Source organism: Dasypus novemcinctus, chromosome 7 (genome assembly GCF_030445035.2).
Source record: "Dasypus novemcinctus isolate mDasNov1 chromosome 7, mDasNov1.1.hap2, whole genome shotgun sequence".
Lineage (NCBI taxonomy): Eukaryota > Metazoa > Chordata > Mammalia > Cingulata > Dasypodidae > Dasypus > Dasypus novemcinctus.
The window spans coordinates 72,030,108-72,055,475 of NC_080679.1; the positions used below are offsets into that span (position 1 = coordinate 72,030,108).

Sequence of the window (25,368 nt, forward strand, 5' to 3'; positions counted from 1 at the left end):
ATTTTTCTCTGTCAGGCCCCTGGATGAGGGTGAGGCCTGAAAGCCAAAAGGCAGAATCCGTACTTAATCACCCTTTCTTACCTCCTTTCCAGAGACCAGAACTGCTTCCCAGTCCTTTCCTCTGGAACTTCCCCCAACCCCTCTGGCTAGCCCAACTGGGTGCTCCACTGGAGGCTGGGTCCTGCCCCTCTGGTTGCAAAAGCAAGTTCTTTTCTCTCCACTCCCACCTCCCATTTTGCAGTGGGCTGCCAAATGGTGACTAGGCCATTCCCACTGTATTACCTCTACCCTGTCTTAATTCACATTTAATTTCCTGGGAGGAACAACTAGGGGTACTGAAACTGCCACCACCACCACCACCACCCCCATCCATGGGCTTGAGCTCTGGGCCCTAACCCCTTTTCCAGACCTTAGGAGGTTCCACAGGCTCCCTGACACCTACCTCCCCCAAACTGGTCTCTATAGGGGGGGAAAGGCAGAGCTGGGACCGGCCTGAGCCTGGGAGCCATTTCCTCTGCTTGGATAAATGAGGTAGACCTCCCAAAGACCCGAAGCCTGGAGCTGGGCCTGAATCTGCCCCCAGCGCTGCCTTTGTCTGGCTTCACTGCCGCAGAGCTCTGGGCGAAGCCTCGCACACAAAGACCAGCCTCTCCCGGAAGGTCCCACTGCGGTGGGCGCCCTCACCCTAGCGCCTGGGCTTGGTGAGCTCCCCCTTGCACCGCCACCCCAACCCGTTCGTCCCACGCAGGCTAGGATGGAGGTTTCCTTCCCCTGCCGCCATCCCCCTCCGCCTTCCCGCTCTGACCCTCTCGGCGAGGAGCGGCCTGGGCCCAGGGCGCCGTAGCCGGCCGGGCTCCCCTCCCCCACGCTCTTCATTCAGTGCTTCGCCAAGACCCCAGAGGGAGGAGGCGGGCGCCTCCGCCAATAGAACAGCTATTGTGACCTTCCCTCACCAAGCTGGACCCCAGCCGAGTGTGTACCGCCGGCCGTTGCGGGGGAGGAGGCGACTGTGTGTGCAAATCTCTGGGTGTGGAGGGGGTGGCACTGGGAAATAAAGGTTTTCCACCTCGAGCAGTTGGGTTCTTTGAAGGCACGTTAGGGTGTGTTTAGACTCTGGTGCGTCCTAACACTAATTGCAGGCCCAAAAGGAGCGGAATTTATGGCGAAGGCCAAGGCTGTTCGTTTATAATTTATGAAATTTTAAATGGATTTGCTGCGAGGCCCCGCTCTCGCCCGCGCGCGCACGCAGCCTTTGTGCGGCCGCCTCGGCCCTGCTGGGCGGGTGGCCGCGCAAGAACGCGCCCTTCCCGGACTCGCCGCCGTCAACACCCGTGACGGGAGCGACCGAGTGCGCCCATCGTATGACCTCACACAAATGGCAAAAACGAATCCAAGACATTTTCACAAGCCTCGGGGAACCTCCAGAGTTGGGAGAAGGCCCCAGACGTGGCCTGGCCAACCCTCTCCACCCCCCCTCTCGAAAGCAGTGCCTCGGGAGTGCTACGTGGAGAGGGGAAGCGCGAACCCGGTGTTTGCGTGGAGCCTGAGCTAGATAAGCTGATGTCAGCCGGGCTAGACACCGTTTAAAGTCTAATCCATGAAACCCCAAGCCACAGATGACACTGGGGGCCTTGCAGACACCCGCAGACTCAGCAGATACTCCTGCGGTAACACACCGCACTGGAAAACGCCTGGAGCCCTGATGCATTATGCATTTTTATTATTATTTATGATAGAAAAAGGAGATGAGGGAAAACCGGGCTGAATCTAAAACAGGCTGACCATTCATCTGCTTAGTATTTAGCCGGTTAAGAAAGGTGGTAAGCGCTGCAACGGAGCGAGCTTTTCTTTGATTTCCCTAATAGCTTAAAAAAATAATTTCTTACAATTAGAAATTCTGCCTATGGATGCAGATTTCACAGAAAACAATTTTAAGCTTTGAACGTGGGTAAAATATGACGTCGATTGAAATCATTTATTGTGTTGATACACTTCTACAACATGTATACTTTCAACCTGCTCGGATAAGTGAAATTTAGCAAAAGGATATTCCCCTCCCACCCCCAATCTAACATGCCATTTTTAAAACAGCACAAAGGAACAAGGAAACTATTATTTTGAGCCACCGTTATTTAGCGATACACAAGCATCCAAATAGAAACGATTGTTGTTCCACCAGAAGATTAGGAGTTAAATTATTTCTATACAATAAAATTTTCACCTCGTGTCACCAGGGGACGTAGTAGGAGTTACATTATTTGTCAAACCAAATAGAAATGCGTGGGCCGACTCTGCAGAAATACAAAAGAATTGAACCTCATCTGAAGGCGTTTTCCAAGTGCCCCCTCCCAGAGAAGTGGGTGTAAGTTGTCCACCCCTAGCTAAAGCCACGTTAATATTTACAAAATGGTTATAAACCCTTGAAGACATTTTTGCCCGTTTTATACAAAGAAACAATAGTAAACAAGGTGTTTATACTATTATGTTCCATTAATGAAACTTTTATTACTTTTCATTGTGGGGAACAGAACATTTGTTTTCTTTAGAAATATACCACTGACCACTACAGAGGAAAAAGTCATGACTGCATTTCCTACAGAAAAAGCTGAGGTGCGGTCTCCAAATGATCTTTTCTTTTTCTTGCACCTCAGCTTTTTCATAGCTGGATCTTTGTTGTGATGTCTCTTGTGTCTTTTCTTTGATTGTCAATTTTCTTTCAAAGTTTTTTTTTAACTACTTAATGCAGAAAAGTGAGCCCTGGCCTCCCCAATGTAAATGGATTGTAAAAAAGTCAATTTATGATTAGAAAGAGGGTGATAAAAACAGCAAAAGCAGGTGCTGTACAAAGCCCTACCCAAATCGCCCAGCCCAGAACAATTTCTAATTTTGCATCAGATTCCCCCCACTAATGTCAATAGCTGGATGTAATCAAATGTTCCCAGAACCAATTTATATGCTAGATTCCAAATTTTAAAAATCTGTTAAGAGTCAGCCTCTTTCAGGGCCTTGTCTGCAGGGACTGTACGAAAGAGAAAGGCAGAGTCATCTGCTTGCAAATGTGTGTGAGTAATACAGATACACTTCCGACTGAGAAATTATTTTATTCTAAATATTTGTTCAAATAGTACCAGACAATTTGAAATCAATAAACTGTGGCGAATGGCGAGGGCTGCGGCTGCTGAGAAATGAGTAACAGTTGTCGTGCCACGCCACGGAGTTGCCTGACTCTACCCATGAAGGACAATTTGCGGTCTTAATCCTTTACATCAACTACAAACACCAGCCACGGTTACAACTGTTCAAAACTACTCTCTCAACTAGTTCAGACCAAGGGGACTAAAAGAGGTGAAATGTGGCCCCCGCGGCCTGGGAGCGCGTTCCTAAGGTCGGCTGGAAGAATTCTACAAATATACACATAAATACATTAAGACGAGGATAAATAATCAGGGAAACGAAATGATTCGCTTCAAATAATAAATACACATCGTTGAGTCCGATGCAATCCTTACCGGACGGGAAGGAGCATATAAATTAAGGTCTCTGAAACTAAACTAGACGCGGGCCAGACCCGGGGCTCTCCGGTCTCTGGCCGCTCTGCAGGGAGCGCCGCCGATGGGTCTCAGACTTACCTTCGGGACACCATTACCAGATAGGAGTCCCTTGGTCCGCAGTATATGGCACTGTCAGGCTTACAGAGGAGGATCCTTGCGGGTGATTTATGGCGAGTTACGCAAAGGAGGGCGCGCCTGGAGGGGAGGCCAGGTCGCCTGCGCCTCAGCCGCTGGAGGCCCAAGACCCGGGTGGCGGTGGCTAGGCCACAGCCGGGGAGGGGTCACCGAGCCGTCCCGCGGGCCCCGCCCGCCGCCTCCTCCCCTCCCCCCCCCCAAAGCAAGAGAGGTAATTGCGCCGCGAGTTCGGGACCAGCGGCGACCGCTACAGATGTGTCAGTTTGGGGGCCTCGGGCAGGCGTCCCTGAGACGAGTGGTGGGCGGAGAGATCTGTGTAGGTGGGATGAGGGTCGCACGGTCCGTGGTGGTGGTTGCCGGGGATCTGCGCCGCGCAACTGTAGTCCACGCTGGCCGAGGACGGGTGCGAGAGATGGCCCAGGTTGAAGACGGGCCCGGACGCTGGTGCCATGGAGTCGACGAAGTTGCTGCCCACGTACACCGGGCTGCCCTGCAGGTTGGCGCTGGCGAAACCGCCGCCGTTGCTCGCCATGGGGTGGGGCTCGAACTCGGGCGCCGCGTAGCGCTTCTGCTGCGGCAGGCAGCTGCTGAGCGGCGCCGTGTAGGCGGCTAAGCCGTACATGTTGGGCTGCGATTTGGCGAAGGCTGGCGGCGAAGGTGCGTCGTAGGCCAGGCCGGGCACTGGGGGCAGCTGGCCGGAGTAGGCCACGTGGCCCGCGGCGCCGCCGAGCGGCGGACTGCGCTCTGGGGACTGTCCTGCGGGCGAGTGCAGGATGCCCTTGGCCTTCTGGTCCTTCTTGTACTTCATGCGCCGGTTCTGGAACCAGATCTTGATCTGGCGCTCAGTGAGGTTCAGTAGGTTGGCCATCTCCACGCGGCGCGGCCGGCACAAGTAGCGGTTGAAGTGGAATTCCTTCTCCAACTCCACCAGCTGCGCGCTCGTGTATGCGGTGCGCACCCGCTTGGACGCGGGGCCAGGCGGGCTCTTGTCCTCGCAGCTTTCTCCTGGGCAGGGAGGGAGGGAGAGAGGGGGTTGCTGAGCGGGAGGGCCGGGAACACCCAGGGCAGGAGAGGGGTGCTTCCCTGGCTCTCTCCTCCCCCATTTCTCCCCTGCCTCCAATCCCGGCCGGGGTGGGGGAGGGGCGTTTGAGGTGAGATTCTAAGGGGGAACTCTCGCCCCCCAGGCCTACCTATTAGTCGCACCTGACTCAGGTTCAATTGACTCTGCTCTGAGGTCCTATTTACTCTGCTCACCCTTTCCCCTCCAGCCTAGCCCACCATCCCGACCCAAAAGACCATGAAGGGCTTTCATGAGAGGCCAGAAGCAGCTAGCTGGTAAGTAAGGCCTTCTCCCAGTTTGATCTAGGCCAGACTGCACTGAACACCCTTCCTAGCCTCTGCTGCTGGGGAAGAGGCAGCCCTAATTTGTCTTGCTCAAGGGCCAACTCCTGGGCAAAGCACTCCAGCCCACCTGATCCAAGGCTCTGCACCCAAAGGCTGAGTGATAAACCATGAAAATACTGCCCTGGAGTTTCAGGGTCTCTGGGTCAGGCTGGGATCATTTTGAGTATTGCAGTGCTAGGAACAGCAGACTCAACACTGGCTTCCACCACCCCTGCCTCTTGGCTGCTTGTTCACTCCCTCCCTGGGAAGACAAATGGATTTCTCCTGGGAGGGCAGGCGTGGGCCTACAGCTGAGGAAGGAGGGACAGAAGTTTGCTGGCTGGAAGACACTTTTCCCCTAGGAGCAGCAACTCCAGAGAGCATCAGACAAATCAGAAAGCTGATAACAAGCCACATCCCAGACCTCAAACTAGCCCTGGACCTGGAAGCAGATTCTTCTACCTGAAGATAAGCCACATCAGAGGACACAAGGCCTCCAGAAAAATCCAGGAACCAATCAGACTAAGCAGAGAGTGAGCAGGCCTCAGGGCTCCTGGCCCTACCTATTCTCCAGACAGCCTGAGTGGACCTAGAGAAGACCTTCTGAAGTTGAGGGTCTCCCCCTTCAGGGAGAGAATGCCAAAGCTGCTCCCATTTCAGAGCATATCTTCTTCCCCTAGGACATGCCCCCTCCCCATTCTGGATTTGCTGGGGTAGAGATGATTAGACTAGGGTATGCTAAGATTAGACTAGGGTAGAGATGATTAGACTAGGGTATGCTAACAACTCCCATGGTTATGCATTGGAGACCCTGGAGTCTGCTTGGGTTCATATCTACCACTTTGTAGTTTTGTGATTTAGAGTAAGTTGTTTATCCTCTCAAATACTTGATTTTCTTATCTGTAAAATGGGAATGTCATTCTATGTCTATCTCAAAGGGTTGTTTGGAAACTAACTGAGATAATGCTTATAAAACACTTAACAGGGTTGCTAATATAGTCAACTCTCAATAGACTTACATCTTATTAATTTAAAGAAGCGGAATTCATGTGATCTAGTCCACATAACCACCAGGGCTTAGGGGTCATTATACCTGTCTTCAAATTTTGAAGGGCTAGTGGGTGGAAGAGGGTATTGAGTTATGATCAGCAGTCTAGGAAAACAGATATTAGGTCAATATAAGGAAGAATTCTGTATTCAAAACCATGAGACTTGTCCAGCAATGACACCAGTTGTGCCTAGAATTGCGGTGAGCAGTTTGTCACTAAGATCATGACTCCTATTAGGGACATTAAGAAGGAAGGACATTTCTACATGAGTGGGAGCTTAGACAATGTGGCCACCAAGGTTACCCTTCCAGCCTTGAGCCTCTTGGACCCTAGGTGAATTGGGCTTCCTGGGGTCAGTCTCGATGGACTTTGGCTAGTGTCCCAGGGGTGAGCCCCCTCAGAGAGCTACCTGCAGTGGCACAGCTGTTCTTCTGCTTGGAGTTCTGTCGGGACTCTTTCATCCAAGGGAAGATCTGCTTGCTGATGGTGGCCGAGGAGCCAGAAGCATTGGGCCCACCCTTGGTCTTCTTGGCAGGTACCCCACCTCCAGGATTGGTGGGTGAGGATGGGGGCAGGGTCGGTGGTGGTGGTGGTGGGGGTTGTGGTGGCTGCTGCTCTGAGTTCAGACCAGGAGGCTGGCTGCCACCCCCACCACCCTGGCTGTTCCCTGTGCCAGGCCGCATGCAACTACCATTGAGTTCAGCCCCCTTGTGGGCTGGGGCTCGCAGAGGCGCAGAGCTCTGGATGGAGCAGGCGGAACCCGGGTAATCGGTGTCCAGGGAGTTGGCAGCAGCAGGGGGTGGGTAGGGCTGATGAGGGGCACTGTAGCCATAAGTGTCAGTGGCTTTGCTGTAGCCATAGCCTCCAAAGAGTCCTGGATTTTCATAGTAAGCAGCCTTCTGCATGTTGACCCTGCTCAAATAACATTGACTGCCACTGTCTCCTTCACCACCACCTCCAATGTCTATGGAATCCTGGGAGAGAAGCTGGGCCAGCCCCAGGCCCCAGGTGACCTGCCAAGAAGAAAAGTGAGAGGCCCCAGAGGGACTGTCATTGGCAAAACGAGTCAATATAGAAGGATACGCCCCAGGCTCTCTGCTACCCACCTGCTTCATGGTGGGGCGGGGAAAGTGCTGGATTCATGAAGTTCAACTTATTTGAAGCCTTGGGGCAGTCAGAAAGAATTTCTCCTTTAAAAAAAAAAAAAGACCCTTCCTTCTCTTTAGCTCAACTCCAGCTTAGGGAATGGGCTTTTGCTTTTTCAAGACAATTTTCCTTCTCCAAGATGACCAATGTAGCCCTTTAACCAGTGTGGAAAAGCACTCATGATCTCTTAAGTTTTATTAGTGCCATGTTCTAACCAACTGAGCTAAATGGCCCCACGTCCTCATAAGTTTTAATGACTGATGCCCCCACTAGACTGTGAGCTCCTTGCAGACAGAGATTGTGTCTTATTTATCTATGTATTCCTAACACCCAGCCCAGTGCCTGGTATGTATTAAGAGTGCAATAAATCCTTGTAGAATGAGTGAATAAAGGGATGGATCAGCCAGTCAATCACTGGATCATCCCAGGGTTGTGAGGGGCAAAAATAAATCTAATACATTCAGAACAGTTAGAGCTCTTTAAAAAAAAAAAAAAGTATCTCCCCACCTGGTTTCAAAATCACAGCATCTTTCATGGAGACCCAGGTAGTCCACTTTCCGGTGACAGGGTGAGAAGCAGCTCAGTTAGCTCTGTGGGATCTACACTGTTGAAGACTAGGAGATAAAAACCGAAAAGAGGACTTAAGGATTCCCAGGCATATTTTTAGGATGGAAACTGTTCTGTCTCTTTCATTTACATTGTCCTAGACCCTTAACTTTGTCTTCCCACTACTTTTAAATGGATACCACTGAAAATGGTTTAGAATTTGAAATGCATGGATTAAATAAGCATGGTTGATGGGAGAATTCTTTATAATTTTATTACTTTACCCTGCATCTATTGTATAAATAGATATTATTATTGACCTCTGCTCTGGACCATCCATTCCACCCCACCTCCCACCCAACCCACAACCCATGAGAGAACCTCTCATGACATGATGAATGGACCAGAATTAGAAAGAAAGGAAAAAAAAAAACTAAGGAAAATTCTACCCCTTTTGTACCTTCTGACTTTTGATTGGGGTTTCTCTTCTCATCATCCCCCTTCCTCCTAAAAGGCTCCAAGAAGTTAAAGTATAACTAATACTATTCAACCACTTTTGTCTGTTTGATAAAGAAAACCCATAGGTCAGCTGCCTGGTCTTAATTCTTGATCTCATCTTTCAGGCAACTCTCCTTCCCAGAAATTCTCCCTGGCTTCCATCATGGTCAGCCTGATGGACCACATTATTAAGGCAGCTCATGTGACCTAATGGATTTGACCAAAACTGCTTCTCCCTTCACTCATTTTCCCTCCATTTTCACCAAAGAGCCTAACACAATAAAATTTTCCTTCAAATTAGCCTTTGTTTGGTAAAAATGTTTGCCCATTTTGTTTTAGAGTATAATAAATATACATTTATCTTGATGAGAGGCAAGTCCTTATGTTTTAGGAATTGTTTGTATATAGTTTGGATATCTACCTTAAAAAGCTGGATTTAATCTTTCTATTCATTTTCTAGATCAATCTCTGAATATTATAGCTACTGAATATCAAATGGACAGCTGAAGCCTCATCCAGTGACTAATATTTATATGTTTGCCCCAGGCCAAAGGACTAGGCATTCTGGATTTAGTTAAGTTCATGGGCTTTTTGTGGATCCTGCATACAGTTTTAAACTTTGGGCCCTCTTGGTATCTAAATAGCCACATATGACACTCAGACCCTAAAACTCAAGCTGTTCCTCCTGTCATTCCATTTACAACTGTGGAAGCAAACCATCCCCCCTACACCTCCTCTGCCATTTGACCAAGTTTATTTAGGTGGACCAGTCACATTAAGATCACTTCGTTAGGAATTGATCAGGTCTCTGGGACAGATGACTTTACACATATATGTGTGTTTCTATGGCATATTCCTAGAAAAAGCTCTATATACAGACCTCGAAAGTGCAAATACTGGGCAGCTTCCTGAGGAACCACAGAATCTCTTCTCCCACTTCTATTTTCATTGTCTTAAAGAGTTCTGAGGCCCACTCAATGGTAATCCACCACCCTAAAGTCCATTTCCCCAGATACATGGGCAGCAACCCTATCCTCACTGGGTAAGGTTTTGCAGCCCCGGGGGAAAAAAATACAGCATACCAAAAAAAACAAAAAACAAAAAACCACCACATCTCCTAAAACAAAACCCAAGAATATTGTTGCAAAACTGTTAAGAAGAAGAAAAAAAGAAAGAAAAAGCCTTATTTCTTTCCAGAAGTCCCTACTCCTTGTGAACTCTGCTTGAACCTAAAAAGCAGGAACGGGTCATAAATCACTTGGACAATGCTCAACTGTTCAGTGGCTCATCTTTTCGATCAAACCCCCCCCCCCTTTTTTTTTTTTAAGCTTTCTTTTTTTGCCCTTTGGTACCTTGGCTCATTTGGGTTCCGGGGCCCAAATGCTTTGGGGTGAAGACATAGGGGAGGGGGTGGTGCTGGCGGGACTCGGCGTTTCTTCTTAGTCCTCAGCTACCCTTTTTTTTCTCCCTCCCCCTCCCTTGCACCCCCAGCCCCGGAACAGGCCGGGGCTGCCTCCCCAGAACCAGCCCGCCTGGGAAACGGGCGCCAATCCGGATCTGGCTAGTCCTATCTCGAGGTCCCTGGAAGTTACCCAACTGAGGTCCAAGGCCCCACCGCAGGCCGAGAATTCAGGGCCAAAAGGTTCCCAGCCGGAAGGAAGACGGCCTCGGAGCGACCACCGCCCTCTCCCCGGGCTGCGCTCCCGCCGCGCCCGCCGCGCCTCTGAAGCAGCCGAGGCCCGATACTTGCTCACTGCACTTAATTCTACCCAGGATCAATACCTAATATGATACCGAATAAATAAAAGGCGCTCACAGCGGCCAGGGGACGGGGTTATTAAGCAGCTGGAGCTCTCACGGTGCATATCAATGCACCTGTCATTGTGGTTTGTAACAAAATTTATGACTGCGAGCACGGAGGCAGTAAATGCTTCAGTAAGGAATGAAAAGAAAAACACTTCCTAAGGCCCGGCACTTTTCAGAAGTGGAAAACAGGTTCCGCGTAGGAGGAAGAGCAGCAAAAGAATCCCCTACTCCGCACTTTTCGCTGCCCCGCGCCGGGCGAGTAAGGGGATTATATAAAGTGGCCGGCGCCCGCCTCCGCCAGCCGCTCTGCTCTGCGGCGGGACCAGACGCGTGCGGCCTCGCCGGGGACCGAAGACCTGCTGCCCGCCGCGGCGTCGGGACGCCAGGAGGCTGGCCGGACACGAAGGCTGCCGGCGCTCGCTCACTCGCTCGCGGTGGCGGTGGAGAGAGCCGGGGGCTGGGGAGGGCAGAGAGACCGCCGCCGGCCTGTGTCTAGCGCCGCAACCCTAGCAAATACCGGCTGGTAGGGACAGTCCGCGTGAGTTGAGAGAGAAGGGGGGAGGCGATGGAGTGATGATTGCTTCTGTTCCTCTAAACATTTTCTAAGCTTCTGGTTGATCCCGGCGCCTCTCTCTGCTTTGGCTAAATCAGGGCCTCGGAAGCCCACTGATCTCTTTCTGGTGGGCCCGACTCTTGTCTGGACATCTCCGTCAATTTACTAGAACCGAGTATTTTTCTCTTCCCTGTTTTGCTTTGCTACCTCGGGCTCTCGAAACCACTCTCTTTCGGATTTGCTCGGAAAAGGATTTATTGACCGAGGCATTGGGGCAACTTTCTATTCAAGTTCTCAGGCTCTCAGTATGGACCTCTTAGACTGCTCTATGGGAAGCCCTGGATGGGCCTTCTAAATCACTCTTATTTAGCCTAGATAACGTAATACACCTTGCATTTAAGGCAGTGGGCTCACCCCCCATTAAAGCACCATAAATTTGAAGGCCGATGATGATCGGTTATCATGTAACCCGCGGCAGTTCACACCGAGGTAATCCACTTCAAAGCCGCCTTTTGTTTTATGTCTTGATGTATGGCTCCTGAGATGGCTACCTTGAGTTGCAGGACAGATGGAAATGTAGTGAAAATTATTTTTTTAAAGTATGCCCACTCACCACAATTATGTGTAGGGCTGTTTTTTATATTTCCTTGAATTTTATCTCTAACTTTTTTTGTAGGCTCTTCGGGTTTCTTTTGATATACTGTGGAGGCCGCTCTGGAACAAAACGGAAAACTCAGTGGCAGCCGGTTCTCTCTAACAAACACTACATGTGGAGAGGCTTTACCCCCTTTAAGGGTATCATAATCAATGTGGCTATTGTATATGGTGCCTGCAGCCATTCCAGGCATCTTCTCCAGGGCAGAAAAGGCACTCAGTTGGTTCCTAGGGATCAAGAGGCCTTTAACACAGAAATCCTTGGCCATATGGGAGAGGGCAGAGCCTGTACCTGAAGAAAGCCCTAGACCCCTGACTGGTCCAAGTGGGGCACCCATGCTGGAAAACCAGCTGGTCTCATCCTGTCTCCACCAAACTCCTAAGTGCTGCAGATATCCCAATCCCAAGGACCAAATCCACCCTCCCAGGGGCAAAAAGGGGGTTGTGCAGGATTTGTGGGGGAAAGCTACAGCTTGGGACACCAAAGGAGCGTGGATATGTGGATGGCCTTGGTGAGACCTAGCCAGGTACTGCCCCAAGGAGGCCCAGTAAAGAGGGAGCTGAGCACTCTTTCCTGGCTTATTCATTAGATCTCGCTGTGGTTTCTTCGGGTTTATTAATTCCAGTAAGTACCCAGCACACTTTTGATCCAGGGTGCCAGGCCTGGATTGGGATCAGGCTACCAACAGGCAAAGAAACAGTCATCCCTGCCACCCCCACCCAAATACACAGACTAGACTGCTCTCCCCCCCCCCCCTCCCCGCCTCCTACCTCCCTCAGCGGGTGCCCGCCCCCATCGGGTGAAAGGAGAGAGACACAGTTCCCCTCTTGCATCTGCCCTGTGCAATTTGTCGACTCAGTAGTTTGCAAACACTAAACTGCGCCCGGGAAAACCTCACACAAAGCGCACCCGGCCCTTCTAAAGACCAGAGCGCGCAGCCATAAGCCTTTGAAGTGACCTTTGGCTCGCGCGGCAATAACTCACCCCTTAATGAACACCCAACGGAAGCGCCTCAGAGAGATCCCGGCCCGGTAGGGCTCCTAACTTCGCGTCCCGGCCTCAGCTTCCCAGCTGGCCCTGGCCCAGCGGGCCACGCCACTTGCCTGGCGCCCTCCAGCCTGCTCCGATGGGCCCGGCCCAGAGGGCCGCGCGGTGGAGGCGCGAGGTGACCCAGCTCTCGGTCCGGTGGGTCCGGAAGCCACTTTATATAATACATTCACGTGGGTGGACGTCAACTTTCGCCGCTTGATTATTTATTTATTTACGGATACGGGGTTCTTTAAAGGTAGGAACGTTCCCTCTGAAGACGGCTAGGTTGGGAGGCCACCCGGGGCCGCGATCCCCTAGCGTTTGTACCTGGATTTGTTTTCCCAGCCGCTGAGGAACAGAGGAAGTTTACCCCTGGGGTGCGCAGTGCACTCGGCGCTCGCGGCGCGGATGCTTGGGAAGGGGACGGGAAAGGGAACCTCAAGTTGGCCAAATTTGAACTGGTGGGAAGTCCCCGCCGCCTCACCCGTGTTCCCTCCCCGGCCCACCCGCCATCAAGCACCGGCTCAATTTAAGTCTTGCTCGCCCAGAATCGCAGTTTTAAGCCGCTGGCTCCGGGCCACCAGCTCAAGTGCGGCCTTACGCAGCCAGAAACTGGAGGAGCGGGAGCGGGCCGGGTCGGTGAGCTGTCAGCGAAGAGCGGGTCCCAGGCAGTCTCGGTCCTCGACCCATCCCCACCAGCACCCTGGGCAAACTCTTCAGGATAGGGCCAGCGAGAAGCCGAGGTGGGGATTATTGAAAATTTCGGGGAAGTTATGGGAGAGTGCTCCATGGGGCCAAATGAAACGCTGCTTGCAGTAATTGGATTCAGCTGACTAAGTTGGCAGGCGCGCAGCTCCAAGGCAGCAAGCGAAGAAAAAAAGAAAAATGTCCGACAACTTTTAAGTTCTGGTAAAGCCAAGCTCCAGAGATTGACAAAACAACTTTACTACCCTCCTTTGATGACGATGCTCCTGGAGTCGGTCCCTCTCCTCCTGTGGTCCCAATCGAGGCTCAGGGACTGTTCCTTGCTTTGGGGGTCCCTTCCCCATGGAGGACCAGTTGGCTAGACCCTGTGGCAGTTCCTGTGAGCTGGAGCCACTCACTCTGGCCTTGGCCCCTGAAAGACCCACAATTGGTTGTCCCCCAGCCAGGGGGCAGGTTGTCCCCCAGGAAGGAGCCACAGAGAACAAGTAAAGAAATGGATGAATGGGGTGTGGAAAGCAAAATTTGATTTAGCTTTTGCTCTGGGTTCTTTGGGGAGAAAGACCCAGAAGCCCTAAAGCCTTTCTCTATTACTATAGCAGTCCCAAAATCCTAAATTAGTGAGAGGGAGTTTGGAGGAGTCTCCCAAGCACTTCTGGGCAGTTCCACGTTCTCTTGAATTTGGGGGGAGAAGTCTCCGTAGCATTTTAACCTCCCAAGAAAAGCCAACAGCAAAAGGTAAAGGCTTGTGTGTAGAGAGCTGCTCCAAGAACAATGCAGGGAGCTGGCTGGCCACCGAGTTTATTTTAAATACATATAAATCAACTCGCCTTGCCCAGCCAGGCAGCCCAAGACAAGGAATTAATATGACGCTTCATCTTACTTTGGCAGCGACAGTATAAAAAAAAAAGTTTCTTTTTATTAATTTCATTTTTCAGTCCATTCTCATAACTGCACGTCGATCCCCAAAATACTTCCTCCAGCCCCCAGCCCCCTCACCGGCTGCCCTCTTCAAGCTACCATCACATTCCCCCCCCCCCCCCCCCCATGCAGCCGGCCACCCTCCAAGCCTGGAAAGGCAGTGTGTCCTCCTAACCTTTGGGTAGGCGGGAGCGTCCCCACAAAGCGCACCTCGTTACGATTAATCACCGTCCTCGATGTATATGTAGAAGTGTACCTTGATCTACGCGGGCTGCCTCACCAATTGGCAATAATCAAGATCGCAGATTACACAAAATAAATCATATTTAGTATCCCGCTCAGGGCAGGGAGCAGCCCCGCGCCCAAAGATTTCCATTTCGTCATGCAATTGCTTACCTGGATCCCAATTTATCATAAACCTGGTGTCTTCAGCCTCAGAGTGGGCGCCAGTGGGGGGCAGAGCTAGCCTTCCCCCTTTGTCTGCAGTCAACACTGTCCCAACCCTGGTCTTGCGCGCTCGCAGACGCGGCCATATACCCGAGCACTCGGAATTCCCGGTAGAACGGAACCAGGCTGAGGTTCAACTACCAATAAACGCAGGAGGAACGAGTTCGTAGTCCCCGAGCTGGCTTCGCCTGCGCTGCGTGCGCGCTTGTCGGTCCACCCGCCCGCCCGGCGGCTTCCAGGCCCAGAGCGGCGGTCACTCGCGCCCCCACCTCCTCCTGGGTTTCAGCCCAGCCCCCCCCCCCCCCCCCAGCCCCCAGAGCCCAGAGTTTGTTTTGCTTTCTGAATGTGGCCCTTACTGGATTCGGAGAGAGCCCCGGAAACCCCCTCAGAGTCGGGAAATAGAGCCGCTGCCTTCAAATGCGAACATATTTGTTCACGTGACCCCGAGGGAAGATCGTACTGATTGAGGCTGAAACTTTCACGCCATCCAGCCCCGGAGCGCAACCAGGCCTAGGGGCTGGGAGGAGGGGCGCGGGAGACCTGGGACCCCGGCCCCTTCTCCGGGGCGAACGCGGGCGGGTGTGGGGCAGAAGGAAAGCCTCCTGTCGCAGCTCAGCACCCGCTCAGCCCCAGCCTGGCGGCCAGCAGCGGGCTAAGGGAGCTGGGAGTCGTTCCTCCCAGGACCCCTGATCCTGGCCCGGTCGGCCTGGTCCCGGACAGGTCAGGGAATTGGAATGTTTAGAGGCGTCTCCGGAAGTGGCTGCGGAGCAGCAAGGTACCCCAAGCTCACCGGCCGGAGCTGTGTACCCCGCAAGCGCACCCGGGCAAGGCACTTTCCCCGCCACCCAGGCGAACGCGCCGCTCTTCCTCTCCTGGGACAAGACAGTTAAGTTATGGCCTAGCGCGAGTGCTGGCCCTAAAACGGGGAGCCTCCGGCTCCAGCCCAAGCCAAGCTACCCCCGAGGACACCCACCGCCACCATCACTACTGCTTGGGGCCTCGGACGCAGCAGCCGAGCCGCCCCAGCCCTAAGAGCCAGAGACGGCGACGAGCAGCTCGCCGGGACCTGGGAACGGCCTCCCCTCCCTGCGGCCTGCGCTCCCCGCTCGGGTCTGCGAGTCCGGAGCCGCGGCTGCCAGAACCTCTGCGCCTCCGGACCTGGGCAGGGAAAGCGCATCCCCCGGGCCGCGCGACTGCCAGGCCGAGGCCTCCCGCTCCCTGCGGCGCCTCCAGGAAGGCGAGGGGGCGCTGAGGACTCAATCCCGGCTAGGCTTATCTGGTGGCCGAAGGAGCTCTATTTTAGAAAATTTACATCAGAACAGGTTCCCCGCATTCTGAGTGGTCCGGGTGGGATTTATGGTAACATTTCTATACATGGAGGAAAAAAGAGCCAAAAGCGCAGTCAGGCCAGCGGGCGGCCGCTAAGGCCTCCAACTCGATTCTCTGGCGAGCCCCGCATGGCTATCTCTGGCCCGCACCCTGGCATCTCGCACTCCGCGGGGCTCGCCGCCCCATCCCGGAAGTCTTTCATGGCTAGCTCTGGTTCTCAGCGCCATCCGCCGATGCCCTGCCGCCGCCTGCAGGGTTTCCAGTGGGCGAACGCGCCCAGCTGCCTCAGAGGAAGGAGCTAGGGCGAAGGGGATCGGGACCCCTACACCCGCGCTCCAGAGGTGGGAAGGTCCTGGAGGTCGGGCCAGAGGATCGAGCCCCCAGGCCTGCCCGAGAGCCCCTCTTTTTGTCTTGCTGCCCGAGTCTGGCCCGAGGCACCCTCGGCGCGTCTCTCGCAGCCGGGCAGCCGTGGGTGCCCCTAGTCCACCCCCACGCCGCGGACCCCGCCCCCAGCATCCCGTCAGGGGTCGGGCGGGCAGTCCGCAGCAAGTGTTATTCCTCAGCCAAAAAGGGGGGCCTTTTTGCGGGAATTTGTCTCCAGGAAAGGATCTAAGACTTCTTCAATCGGAGCATATGTTCATAGAGCAATAAACCGGAAAGATTTACAGTCCTCGCCCGGCCCCCAACAGCCTCGCACCCTTTCAGGAATTACTTACGATGATTTATCACACCAACCCAGGCAATTGTCACACTGATAAAATAGCCCGGGTCGGTGCCCGCCAAGCCCGGGCCTTGGGAGACTGTTGGCTGCCGGGCTGCCAGCGGGGCTGGGAAGACTTTTGTGGATTTCCTCCCTGGGCCTTGGAGGGGATACAGGGGTGGGCTGGGGTGGATGGAGTAAGGGGTGGGTGAGGAGCTGATTCTCATTGAGAAAAACCAAGCAGCTCAGAGAAAGCGCCTGGAATCTGCGCCTGAGAGTCACTTACAAAGCACATAAACATTTGTCATCTTTGAATAATTGAATTAATGTGTTATTGTTTGAATGTGTAATTCATAACGGTAGAAACTTTGTCTCTGTCCTGTCGGGGAAATATACACACACCGAAAAAGAAATCAAAATACACACATACAATCCCAAAACAACCACCACACGCAGTCAACCCAGCTCTGCGAAATCATCCTTAAAGCCAGTGGAGGCTTCTCGCAGCGAAGAGAAGGGAGGCGAATAATAAGGCTCTCCTCTCGGGCACCCTGGTTGCAGCTGCGAGCTGGAGAAGCGGAACGCCCGCTGCCCCCAGCCCAGGCCCCTACCAGCCTGGGGATGGGATGGCGCGGGAGCAGAGTGGTTCGTGGAACACAGAATCTCCTCGCTGCGCAAAAGGAGGCTGAAACGGGAGGGAGCGAGCAAGGCAATCTTTGCAACTCTCCGCGGCCTCCCCCCCGTGTGGGCTCCCAGAGGCTTCTCAGCGCCCCGGGGTCTCCCATTCGGGCGGCAGGGACTTCGTTCCCCTTCCTTTATTTTAGATCTCCCTCCCCCCAAAAAAAATTTTCAAAAATTAAGAGAAAGAAGGGGACCTCCTCGCTAGAAGGAAAGAAGCAGCAGAGCCGGTGGAGGAAGGGGAGTGGAAGAAGCAACTCGGAAATCATTATCTGTTGGTTAAAACCTGCCTGGGGTAAAATTTCAACTCGGTTTTATAGCCTTCTATTATGACGCAAAGAAAAATTTACGACCCTCGCTTGAAAAGAGGGCCGGGGCCTTTTCTCACCGGCTTAAGAATAGGCAGCAGATGCCGTGACAGCGACCATTGTTCCCGGTAGACACTGGCGACCGGGCAACCTCGGTCCGCGTGCGCCAGGCGCGTCCCCCAGCCGGGCCGGTTCTTCACAACTCCCTGTTGTCTCCAGGCAGCCCGCGCGCACCCGCGCCCCTCACCCCTCGCACCCTCGCCCCTTTCACCCCCCCCCCCCCCACACACACACACTCGGCCACGCTCAGTAATTTTTCATAAGTGCAAAGCTTTGCTGAACCAAAGGTCACCATACAAGCCACTAACAACTTCTCGCCGGCGCGCGGTTCCAAATCAGGAAGCAAAGGGAACTATTTGTCAGCGGCCCTGACAGCTAAGTTCATTAAGGATTTAAATCCGAAGAAATAAAAAGTCGCCAAAATATTTACCTGCCGGCCGCGCTCCCGCGCCCGCTGCCGGGGGCCGGGGGTGGAGGGCCCGGGGGCGCCGCGCGGCCCCCCTCGGCGGGTGATATTCTTGGGATCCCTGCACTTTCCAAGTCGGAGAGAGCCCTTTGCGTGGCAGATTAATGACGACTCCGTGTTTCTTAAGGGACGTGCTGAATTAATTATTTCGCCAATCACGTGGTCGGGACTTGTAGAAATCTATTCTTATCATCTTCCTCGCACTTTGAAAATTCTGCGGGTTATGAAAGGCCCTCCCCCGGCTGCCGGCGCGCCCCGGCCGCCCAGCCCCGCGCGGGGGGCAGGGAGGGCTCCCCAACATGGCGGGAGGGAAGCGCCGGCTGCCGAGGGTCCCGATTTACTGTACTGCACTCGAGCGGGCTCGGCTAAGGATTCGCTCCCCTCATGCCTGCCGGTGATTCAATACACACAACAGTATTGATGTATTGGTGGATACGGGAGGAGCCATTAACCAGAAGACCGGCAGAGGACAATCATAAAATGCGGTTGAAATATTTAAACTTCTGCCTGCGCACTTATAAATACACATGTCCACGCGTCTGGGGCGAGCCCTTCCATACATTAAGGACACATGTCCGATTTTATGCATTTTGCTCGTTTCCTGTTGCGAGCGAGCCCCCCATCTATTCTGGGACTCCTATCTTGGCCCCTCTTCAAGGCAAGACAAGTCAGATGTGGAAAAGCCCTCGCAATAACTGTAGTGCACTTTACTTTTTATAGCGGGGAGTGTTTATTGTTGTCTGGTGGGTGGGGGAGGGAAGGGCAGGTGCTGGCGGCAGCCCCAGAAAAGTGGAAGGAGCCCAAGATTGGAGGCCAGAGGGTCAGGTCAGAGCAGCCACCCGGCCAGCCTCAGCTAGGACCAGAGCCCAGCACCTATCATTCTCTGCTTGGGTGGGGAGGGGACGTCTCTCACCCACCACTTCATCAAGCGCTCCTTTGGGGAGTCCAAGACTAAAGGGATGGGGTGCTGAGCGGGGGCCAAGTGGAGATCCTGGCCAGTTATTTTCTCAGAATATAAATGTCCACTGCCCTGCAGCCTGTATACAACCCCAAGATTCCCAGTAACCATAAAATCTGGTGGTCAGATTGGGAGTGTGTGTGGTGAGGGGAGGGCTAATGATAGAATTGCAAAGTCTTCCATGATTCAACCTTCACACATTAGGCATACTGCAGAAAATAAAATCAAGTGTTCATATTGAATGTTAGCTTTTAGAAGACTTATGAAGATGGCTTCTGTTGAGGCACCAAACAAGAGGAAGGTTTTGCTACACCTTTTATTATCTCAAATATAGATCAATGAATTACATCAAAACTACAGGCAACAATTAGTATAAATAATACTTTAATCAGTGGCAGCAAAACATTGGTCAATTCTATTTAAAAAGCATCTCTTGTGAACAGACACCATGAGGCTGACTGACAATGTCATCTCACAACAAAAGACTGCAATGGACAAAGTGAGAGGGGACTCTGAGGAGCAGTGTCCTCAGCAAACACTTCGCTTCCCTCCCCCCCACCCCCACCTCCAGGACCCCAATGCAGCTTGCTTGCTTGCTTTTTTTTTTTTTTTTTCCTTTTACACACCAAAACAAACACTTCTGGCTCATATTTGGGAGAACAAACTGGGAAAAATAATAGCAAATGGGCACTGGAACCTTGTCACATCTAGCTTTCTCCAGAGCATGTTCCCAGATGGAAACCCTTTTCCTTCCCACTCCTGGGTAGTTGGGGGCCCTGCCCCTTCTCTGCCCCACTCCTGTGGGCCCAAATGGACGCTGGGGTCCGAGTGATATCTCAGAGTTGGAGGCTGCTCTCTGGGCCATCCAAGCTCTATTAACATTTCAAAAGACAATCCCTCGCTATGGAGGAGAGCTGAGTCTTATAAACAAAGAAGCTGTTTCTCTGATTAGGTTACTTCCCAAAGTAGTGGGGCTGTGTTTGAGAAGGAGCTTGGCTTTTCTTCATGAAAACATGCCTCTTAGCTTTCCTCAGGGGAAGGGGTGAAGGCAGTTAAGCAGTTGTAGCATTTGGTCTGAAGCTGGGGTGAGTAACCTGAACTTCTGGTGAGGAGGAAATCTATGTAATAATTTCCATAATATCTATGTTGTTGGATGTTGAGAAAATATTTACTTTTTTCCCCTCCCAAGGAAAAGGTTCAATGTATTAAAAAATTTGAGTTTTAGGAAAAAAACTTAGCAACTTTCCAATTTGCCTAAGGATAGCGGCTCTTTTCAAATGCAGCATCCAAAGACTGCTCTCCGTGTCAGAGGGGGAAAAAAGAAGAGAAGGGTAGTTAGAGTCCAAAAGGTTAAGGGTTTAGAGGTCAGTCCTCCTGGCTGAAATACAGCTAATCGAATAGAAAATTTGTCCTCTGGATGAACCTGATTCTGTAATTTAGCCGAACTTCAGTAAAATACCTTTTCAGCTTCTCAACGTGAGGGCGTCAGAAAAAAAGACATCTTGACTATGTATGAACTCTGTGCTTTTTGTCATAGAAACAATGATACGAATAATGCAGGAATATCCATCTTTAATATACCGACGTGGCGATATTCAAGTATTGCCATGTGCAAGTCTGAGAGCCAGGCTCACCCCAAGGAGGAACAAAGAGCTGTCCCCAGGGTTTAATACAAAAGACCAAGGCTTGGAAGATACTTTAGAGAAACAGAATTTCAGCCTAGGGACTCCAGTGAATACCTGCCCACGGCTCTCAGGAGACATGGAACCAAAGAACATGCCTGTTGAGAGAAACCTTTTTTTCCCCTCCTCTTAAATGTATATTTTAAATTACCTCCGAAACCTCCTAAAGTGTTCTGAAGCACTGAAAAAAAAATTAACCTCATTCTGGATCTCCCTTTCAAGTGCACCCCTTCTTCCTCCTCCCTTTTGTCACTTTTGTCACTTTCTGTAGATATGACCCGAGGTTTTGGGGTTTAAACTTTGAAAACCTTGTTTCATTTGAGTATATGGGCTATGATCATTACCTCTGACTCTTTCCCCCTTATCCTTAGGGTCAGCATTTTAGAAAAAAAAAAGTTTTGAACCCTTCCCAGACAAGGCATAAGAAAAAATAGCTAAAGAATATCTCTTCTGTTGTTTCAGGGGTGATTGTTTTTAAACCACTATTCTGAAGGTAAGGAAGAGGGAGTGAAAACTCTTACAGTTTTACAATTTCTGCTTCTAATTAATGGGTTGAGAAAAAACTTCCTTAGATTTGTTTTGAAAAATGAAAACTTCAGGGGGAAAAAAAACCCTAAGATCAACTTTTTTGGACTTCTAGATTCATTTTTTTTCCTGTCTTTTTTCAAAGCAAAATTTCCTCACCTTCCTACTTTCTCCCCACTGCACAGCCCTTTAACAGTATAGGTCATACACCAATTCCTATAAAATACTGCTATATGGGGTATTCAGGGCAGTTGGAACCCTATCAGAACAGAAAATTTAGCCATTATCCAATGATCCAGAACACAGAGGTTTGGTTTTGTTTCCCCAGAAGGGAAATGCTGGGCCATTTGGGTCTTTCTTTTTTCCCCCCTTCCTTAAATTATCCAGAACTGGTTGTAAGCACAGAGCTGAAAAAAGCACAAGTGAAAAAATACTTTTAAGAAATCAACTTTGAGTGGATCCTTTGCTTCTCTCCAGAAGGGTTAAGGGTCCCCTACACACATTTCTGGGGAGCAGGGAGGGGCGGAGTTCAAAATGCCGATGAAATCCAAAAGTAAGACCACCCATCTCTGATTTTCCTCCCTGAAACTCTGCCCCTTTCACCATCCTAAGAATTTTTGGTATGAATGTGTCAGATATTTCTGTACTCCATTCCCCAACAAATAAATATTTAAGCAAATACAATCTAAACATAAAATAACCCGTTTCCACTTCCTTCTTAGACTCATTTCTTTGGGCATGGGGCCACTGGGAGCAAAACATTTTTTATCTCACTGGGAATTATGAAGACAACCCAGAAAGTTAAAAAATCCTGGCCCAACTCCCCTGCTTCCACTAAAAACACCTAGCACAGGGTTGACCAACCTTCTGCCTAGACTCCCCCATATTTATTAAACCACAAAGCTCCCTGAAGGGGTGGGGTGGGGAGGAATGTCCAAATTCATACTGGGATAAAGCATCCAACCTTCATTTGCAAATTCAAAATCCAACTGTGGAGATTTTCAGGACTTTAATGACTCGGTATGTTCTCAGTAGCTCCTGCCATAAAATAATATACTTAGGGAGAATCCCGCCCCCCTCCCACCCTTTTCTCTGCTCCAGGGAGAGGGCAGCCCTCCCGCAGGATGCTAACCTAGTCCGAGGGCGGCCTGCATGTCCCAGGTCCACCCCACAGTACCTTAGAGCCCAGCGAGGTGACAGCAGGCCCGGCTGCCCCGCAGCTTCGGCTCGGCCGGGAGCGCAAGGAGGGATGGGCCCAGGGTCCCCACTTCTATAAGGTCGTCAGATCCGTGTGGTGGTCCTTGGCCAGAGGTTGCAAATGCTGGCCTGGGGCGGCTGAGGAGGAGCAGGAGGATGAGGACGAGGAGGACGAGGACGAGGACGACGAGGACCTGCCTTTGGTGTTGGGCAGCTTGTGGTCTTTTTTCCACTTCATCCTCCGGTTCTGGAACCAGATCTTGATCTGGCGCTCGGACAGGCACAGGGTGTGCGCGATTTCAATCCGACGGCGCCGCGTCAGATACCTGTTAAAGTGGAATTCCTTTTCCAGTTCTAGGACTTGCTGTCGGGTGTAGGCCGTCCGAGACCGCTTGGGCTCCCCGCCGGTGTAGTTGGGGTTCACTGCGAGACAAAACAGATAGCACAGCCAGGTCAGCGCCCGGCCACTGCTTAGGCCACCGCCACTCACTTCCTGGCGCGCCCGGAGACCCGCGGCCCACCCCGCGCGCTCCCAAGCTCGCTCGCTTCCTCCCTCCCGCCCTCCCTGGCTGGCGCACACGCTCACTCCCACCCACCCCCTCACACCCACCCACTCCTCCAGGCTCTCAGCGTGGGGAATCCCCAAATCGCGCCCATCTCCCCGGCCCACCGCCAGCTCCGGAAGCCCTAAGCATCCTAGAAACCCCCCTCTCCTCCACCCGGTTCCCTCCGCTTTGAAAATGGAGTCCTCCCCCACCCCACCCCCATCTCCACCCCCTTTTGCGCCCACAGCCAAGCAGCCAGCCACATGGTCCCAGCCTGCTCCCTCAGCTATTAAAATTTATGGACAGAGTAATGGTGGCGCCCACCGCAGCCCCGCACGCTCCCAACCCACTCGCAGTCCCCTCCCGGGGCCCAGGCCGCGGGCCAGGCGGGCTGGGGTAGGGAGCGGGGGTTGCTGGGCCCGCGCCTTACCCGAATTCACGTGCACCTTCTTCATCCAGGGGTAGACCACCGCCGGCTGCTTGAGCGCCGTCCCGGGGGGCGGCTGCTTGGGCCCGCTAGGCTGACTGCAGGCCCGGGCGCCGGGTAGGGGCGCGGGTGGGGGCGCCGGGGGCGCCGGGCACGGCTCTCCCGGGGTGCCGTAGTGGCCTCCGGGGCCGCTCGGCTCCTGCCCGTGACCCCGCGCGGACAGCGCCGAACCCGGGCCACCGCCTCCAAAGGGCTGCTCACCGAAGTCCGGCCGCGGGTAGAGCCCCGGGGGCTGGAAGTCGGCGCCCTGTGCGCCGCCGTAGTAGTCGGCGCCCTGCTCGCCTAGGTAGCCGCCCTGCAAATATTCCTCGCACGGAGGGAACTTGGGGTCCACATACTTGGAGTTCACCATATACGAACTCATGGCCATTAATTTCAGAAGGTAGAAAATACTAATTTTTCTCGTGTTGTCTTTTTTTCTCCGTCCATAGGGCCCTCCTACTTGCTGTCAACTGAATAAAGTTGGGCGGCCATGTGACCAGGCCAGCCAATGGCAAGGGAGCGAGTTTATCACCGGGTTGGTGAGCATCTCATAATTTTCACAAATTTAACTAAATAACATACGTGTAATCAAGTGACTCGCCAAGGCACATTTGAGGGCCCCGGCCAGATGTTGATGTTGTTCCAATTCCCAGCACCCCCGTTCCCCACAGGTAATCCCGGCTTTTGTCTGCCACTGACTTTGCTAAGCTCCCTGTTCCCTCTCCACTCACCCCCTCTTGAAAGCAGCCCCCCAAAGCGCGTACAGTTCAGGGGGTGAATGAACCCTACATGCAGGGTGCGGAAGGGAGGGTGGACAGGCAAGGCAGCTTCTGAGTTGGCCAGAGGGCCCCAGGCGGGCAGGAGCCAGGACTCTGTCATACAAAGGCCGCGTCCCGGCTTTGTCCTCGTCAGGGTCACCCAAAAGTTACCAGAACCCAGCCAGCCTGAATCAAATTAGGCAATGAGTAACCGCCAAGCTTTCTGCGGGTGCCCAGGCCCCGGGTGTTCCCAGCGAAGGCCGGGCCTCGCCGCCTGTGGCAACAGGCCCCCGCTGCCGTGGACCATGCAGCCCCCGAGGGGTGAGCTCCGAAGGTGGTAAAGGCACCCCCACCTCACCAAGTGCGCCCCATAGGTCCCACAGGCTTTCTTCTCCTGAGGGGCCCCGAAAGCCAGTGAACCCACATTGCGCACCCTCAACCTCAGCCCCTAGGGGTAGAGCTGGGGCTGGGATTAGCTGGCCTTCTACCTGGCTTACCAGCCCCCCAAAACCTTGCCCTTTGGTCCTGCATTCAGTCAGCCAATTAGGGTTCTTTGCAGTACCACAGGAGCCTCTGTTTCAAGGTGAGGAAACATCTGCTGTACGTCACCAGGTACAGTTGCTCCTCTTGGAGTCCAAGGTAATCAAACAGAAAGAGGCGACTGTCCCGCGCCGGCTGCCTCTCGCCTCTACCTCAGACCCAGGTTATTTCGGAGAAACGTGAAGTTTTTGCATCGACCATATATTCCCCTAGAATCGAATCTGTGACTGTGTGACTACCACACAAATTCGGTTCTACAGGGTATATATAGACAACGTTACAGTTACAACCTCCGGGTCCCACCCAGAGGGTACCCCGCCTCTTCTTCCGAGGCGCTGCCCGGCAGTCGGTCGCAGCCACCCGCGCTTTCAGAGGAGGCGCAGGTAGCCTGGGGGGCTTGGTGACAATTTGCAGCAACGAGTTCCCCCCCATCCTGTACTAGGGCCGGCTACCGAGCAGCCAGGACATTCTTCTTAAGAAAGAAAGAGAAGAGAAGAAGAAAGAATCCATCCCAGAGATGGCGGCTTTATTACCCCCCTCCAGGGATCCAAATACCCTCCTCCCCCATTATCAAGCTGTATTTTCCATAAAGGAACAAATGCCATCCCTGGCAAGAGGGGGAAATATCCTTCGTCCATTCCTCCTTCCACTACCTCTGGCCAAGCCAAGTTAAGTTGGCTGCTGCCAGAGCTAGTTCTTCAAAAAGTCGCGCCTTTACCTTCCTGGGCCCTG

At 52.7% G+C, this 25,368-nt stretch overlaps 2 protein-coding genes across 2 annotated transcripts; both read right to left on the bottom strand.

Annotated features, from left to right (window-relative positions):
• Nucleotides 1-1,949: 1,949 nt before the first annotated feature.
• On the bottom strand, nucleotides 1,950-22,393 carry HOXD3 (homeobox D3). Its single transcript, XM_023584167.3, has 4 exons — nucleotides 22,305-22,393; nucleotides 7,772-7,878; nucleotides 6,528-7,131; nucleotides 1,950-4,691 (listed from the first exon to the last, which is right to left on the bottom strand). The coding sequence occupies exons 3-4, from the start codon at nucleotides 7,021-7,023 to the stop codon at nucleotides 3,934-3,936; spliced, it is 1,254 nt and encodes a 417-aa protein (XP_023439935.2). The 5' UTR covers nucleotides 7,024-7,131; nucleotides 7,772-7,878; nucleotides 22,305-22,393; the 3' UTR covers nucleotides 1,950-3,933.
• On the bottom strand, nucleotides 22,122-24,822 carry HOXD4 (homeobox D4). Its single transcript, XM_058300611.2, has 2 exons — nucleotides 23,300-24,822; nucleotides 22,122-22,747 (listed from the first exon to the last, which is right to left on the bottom strand). Exons 1-2 carry the CDS (start codon nucleotides 23,724-23,726, stop codon nucleotides 22,398-22,400), a joined length of 777 nt encoding a protein of 258 aa, XP_058156594.1. The 5' UTR covers nucleotides 23,727-24,822; the 3' UTR covers nucleotides 22,122-22,397.
• Nucleotides 24,823-25,368: the final 546 nt, after the last annotated feature.

Coding starts and splice junctions, on each gene's coding strand:
- HOXD4 (XM_058300611.2), bottom strand. CDS start 23,726: ATGGCCATGAGTTCGTATATGGTGAACTCCAAGTATGTGGACCCCAAG. Junction 22,748..23,299: donor GAAGGTGCACGTGAATTCGG/GTAAGGCGCGGG, acceptor TTTGTCTCGCAG/TGAACCCCAACTACACCGGC.
- HOXD3 (XM_023584167.3), bottom strand. CDS start 7,023: ATGCAGAAGGCTGCTTACTATGAAAATCCAGGACTCTTTGGAGGCTAT. Junction 4,692..6,527: donor GAACAGCTGTGCCACTGCAG/GTAGCTCTCTGA, acceptor CTCCCTGCCCAG/GAGAAAGCTGCGAGGACAAG.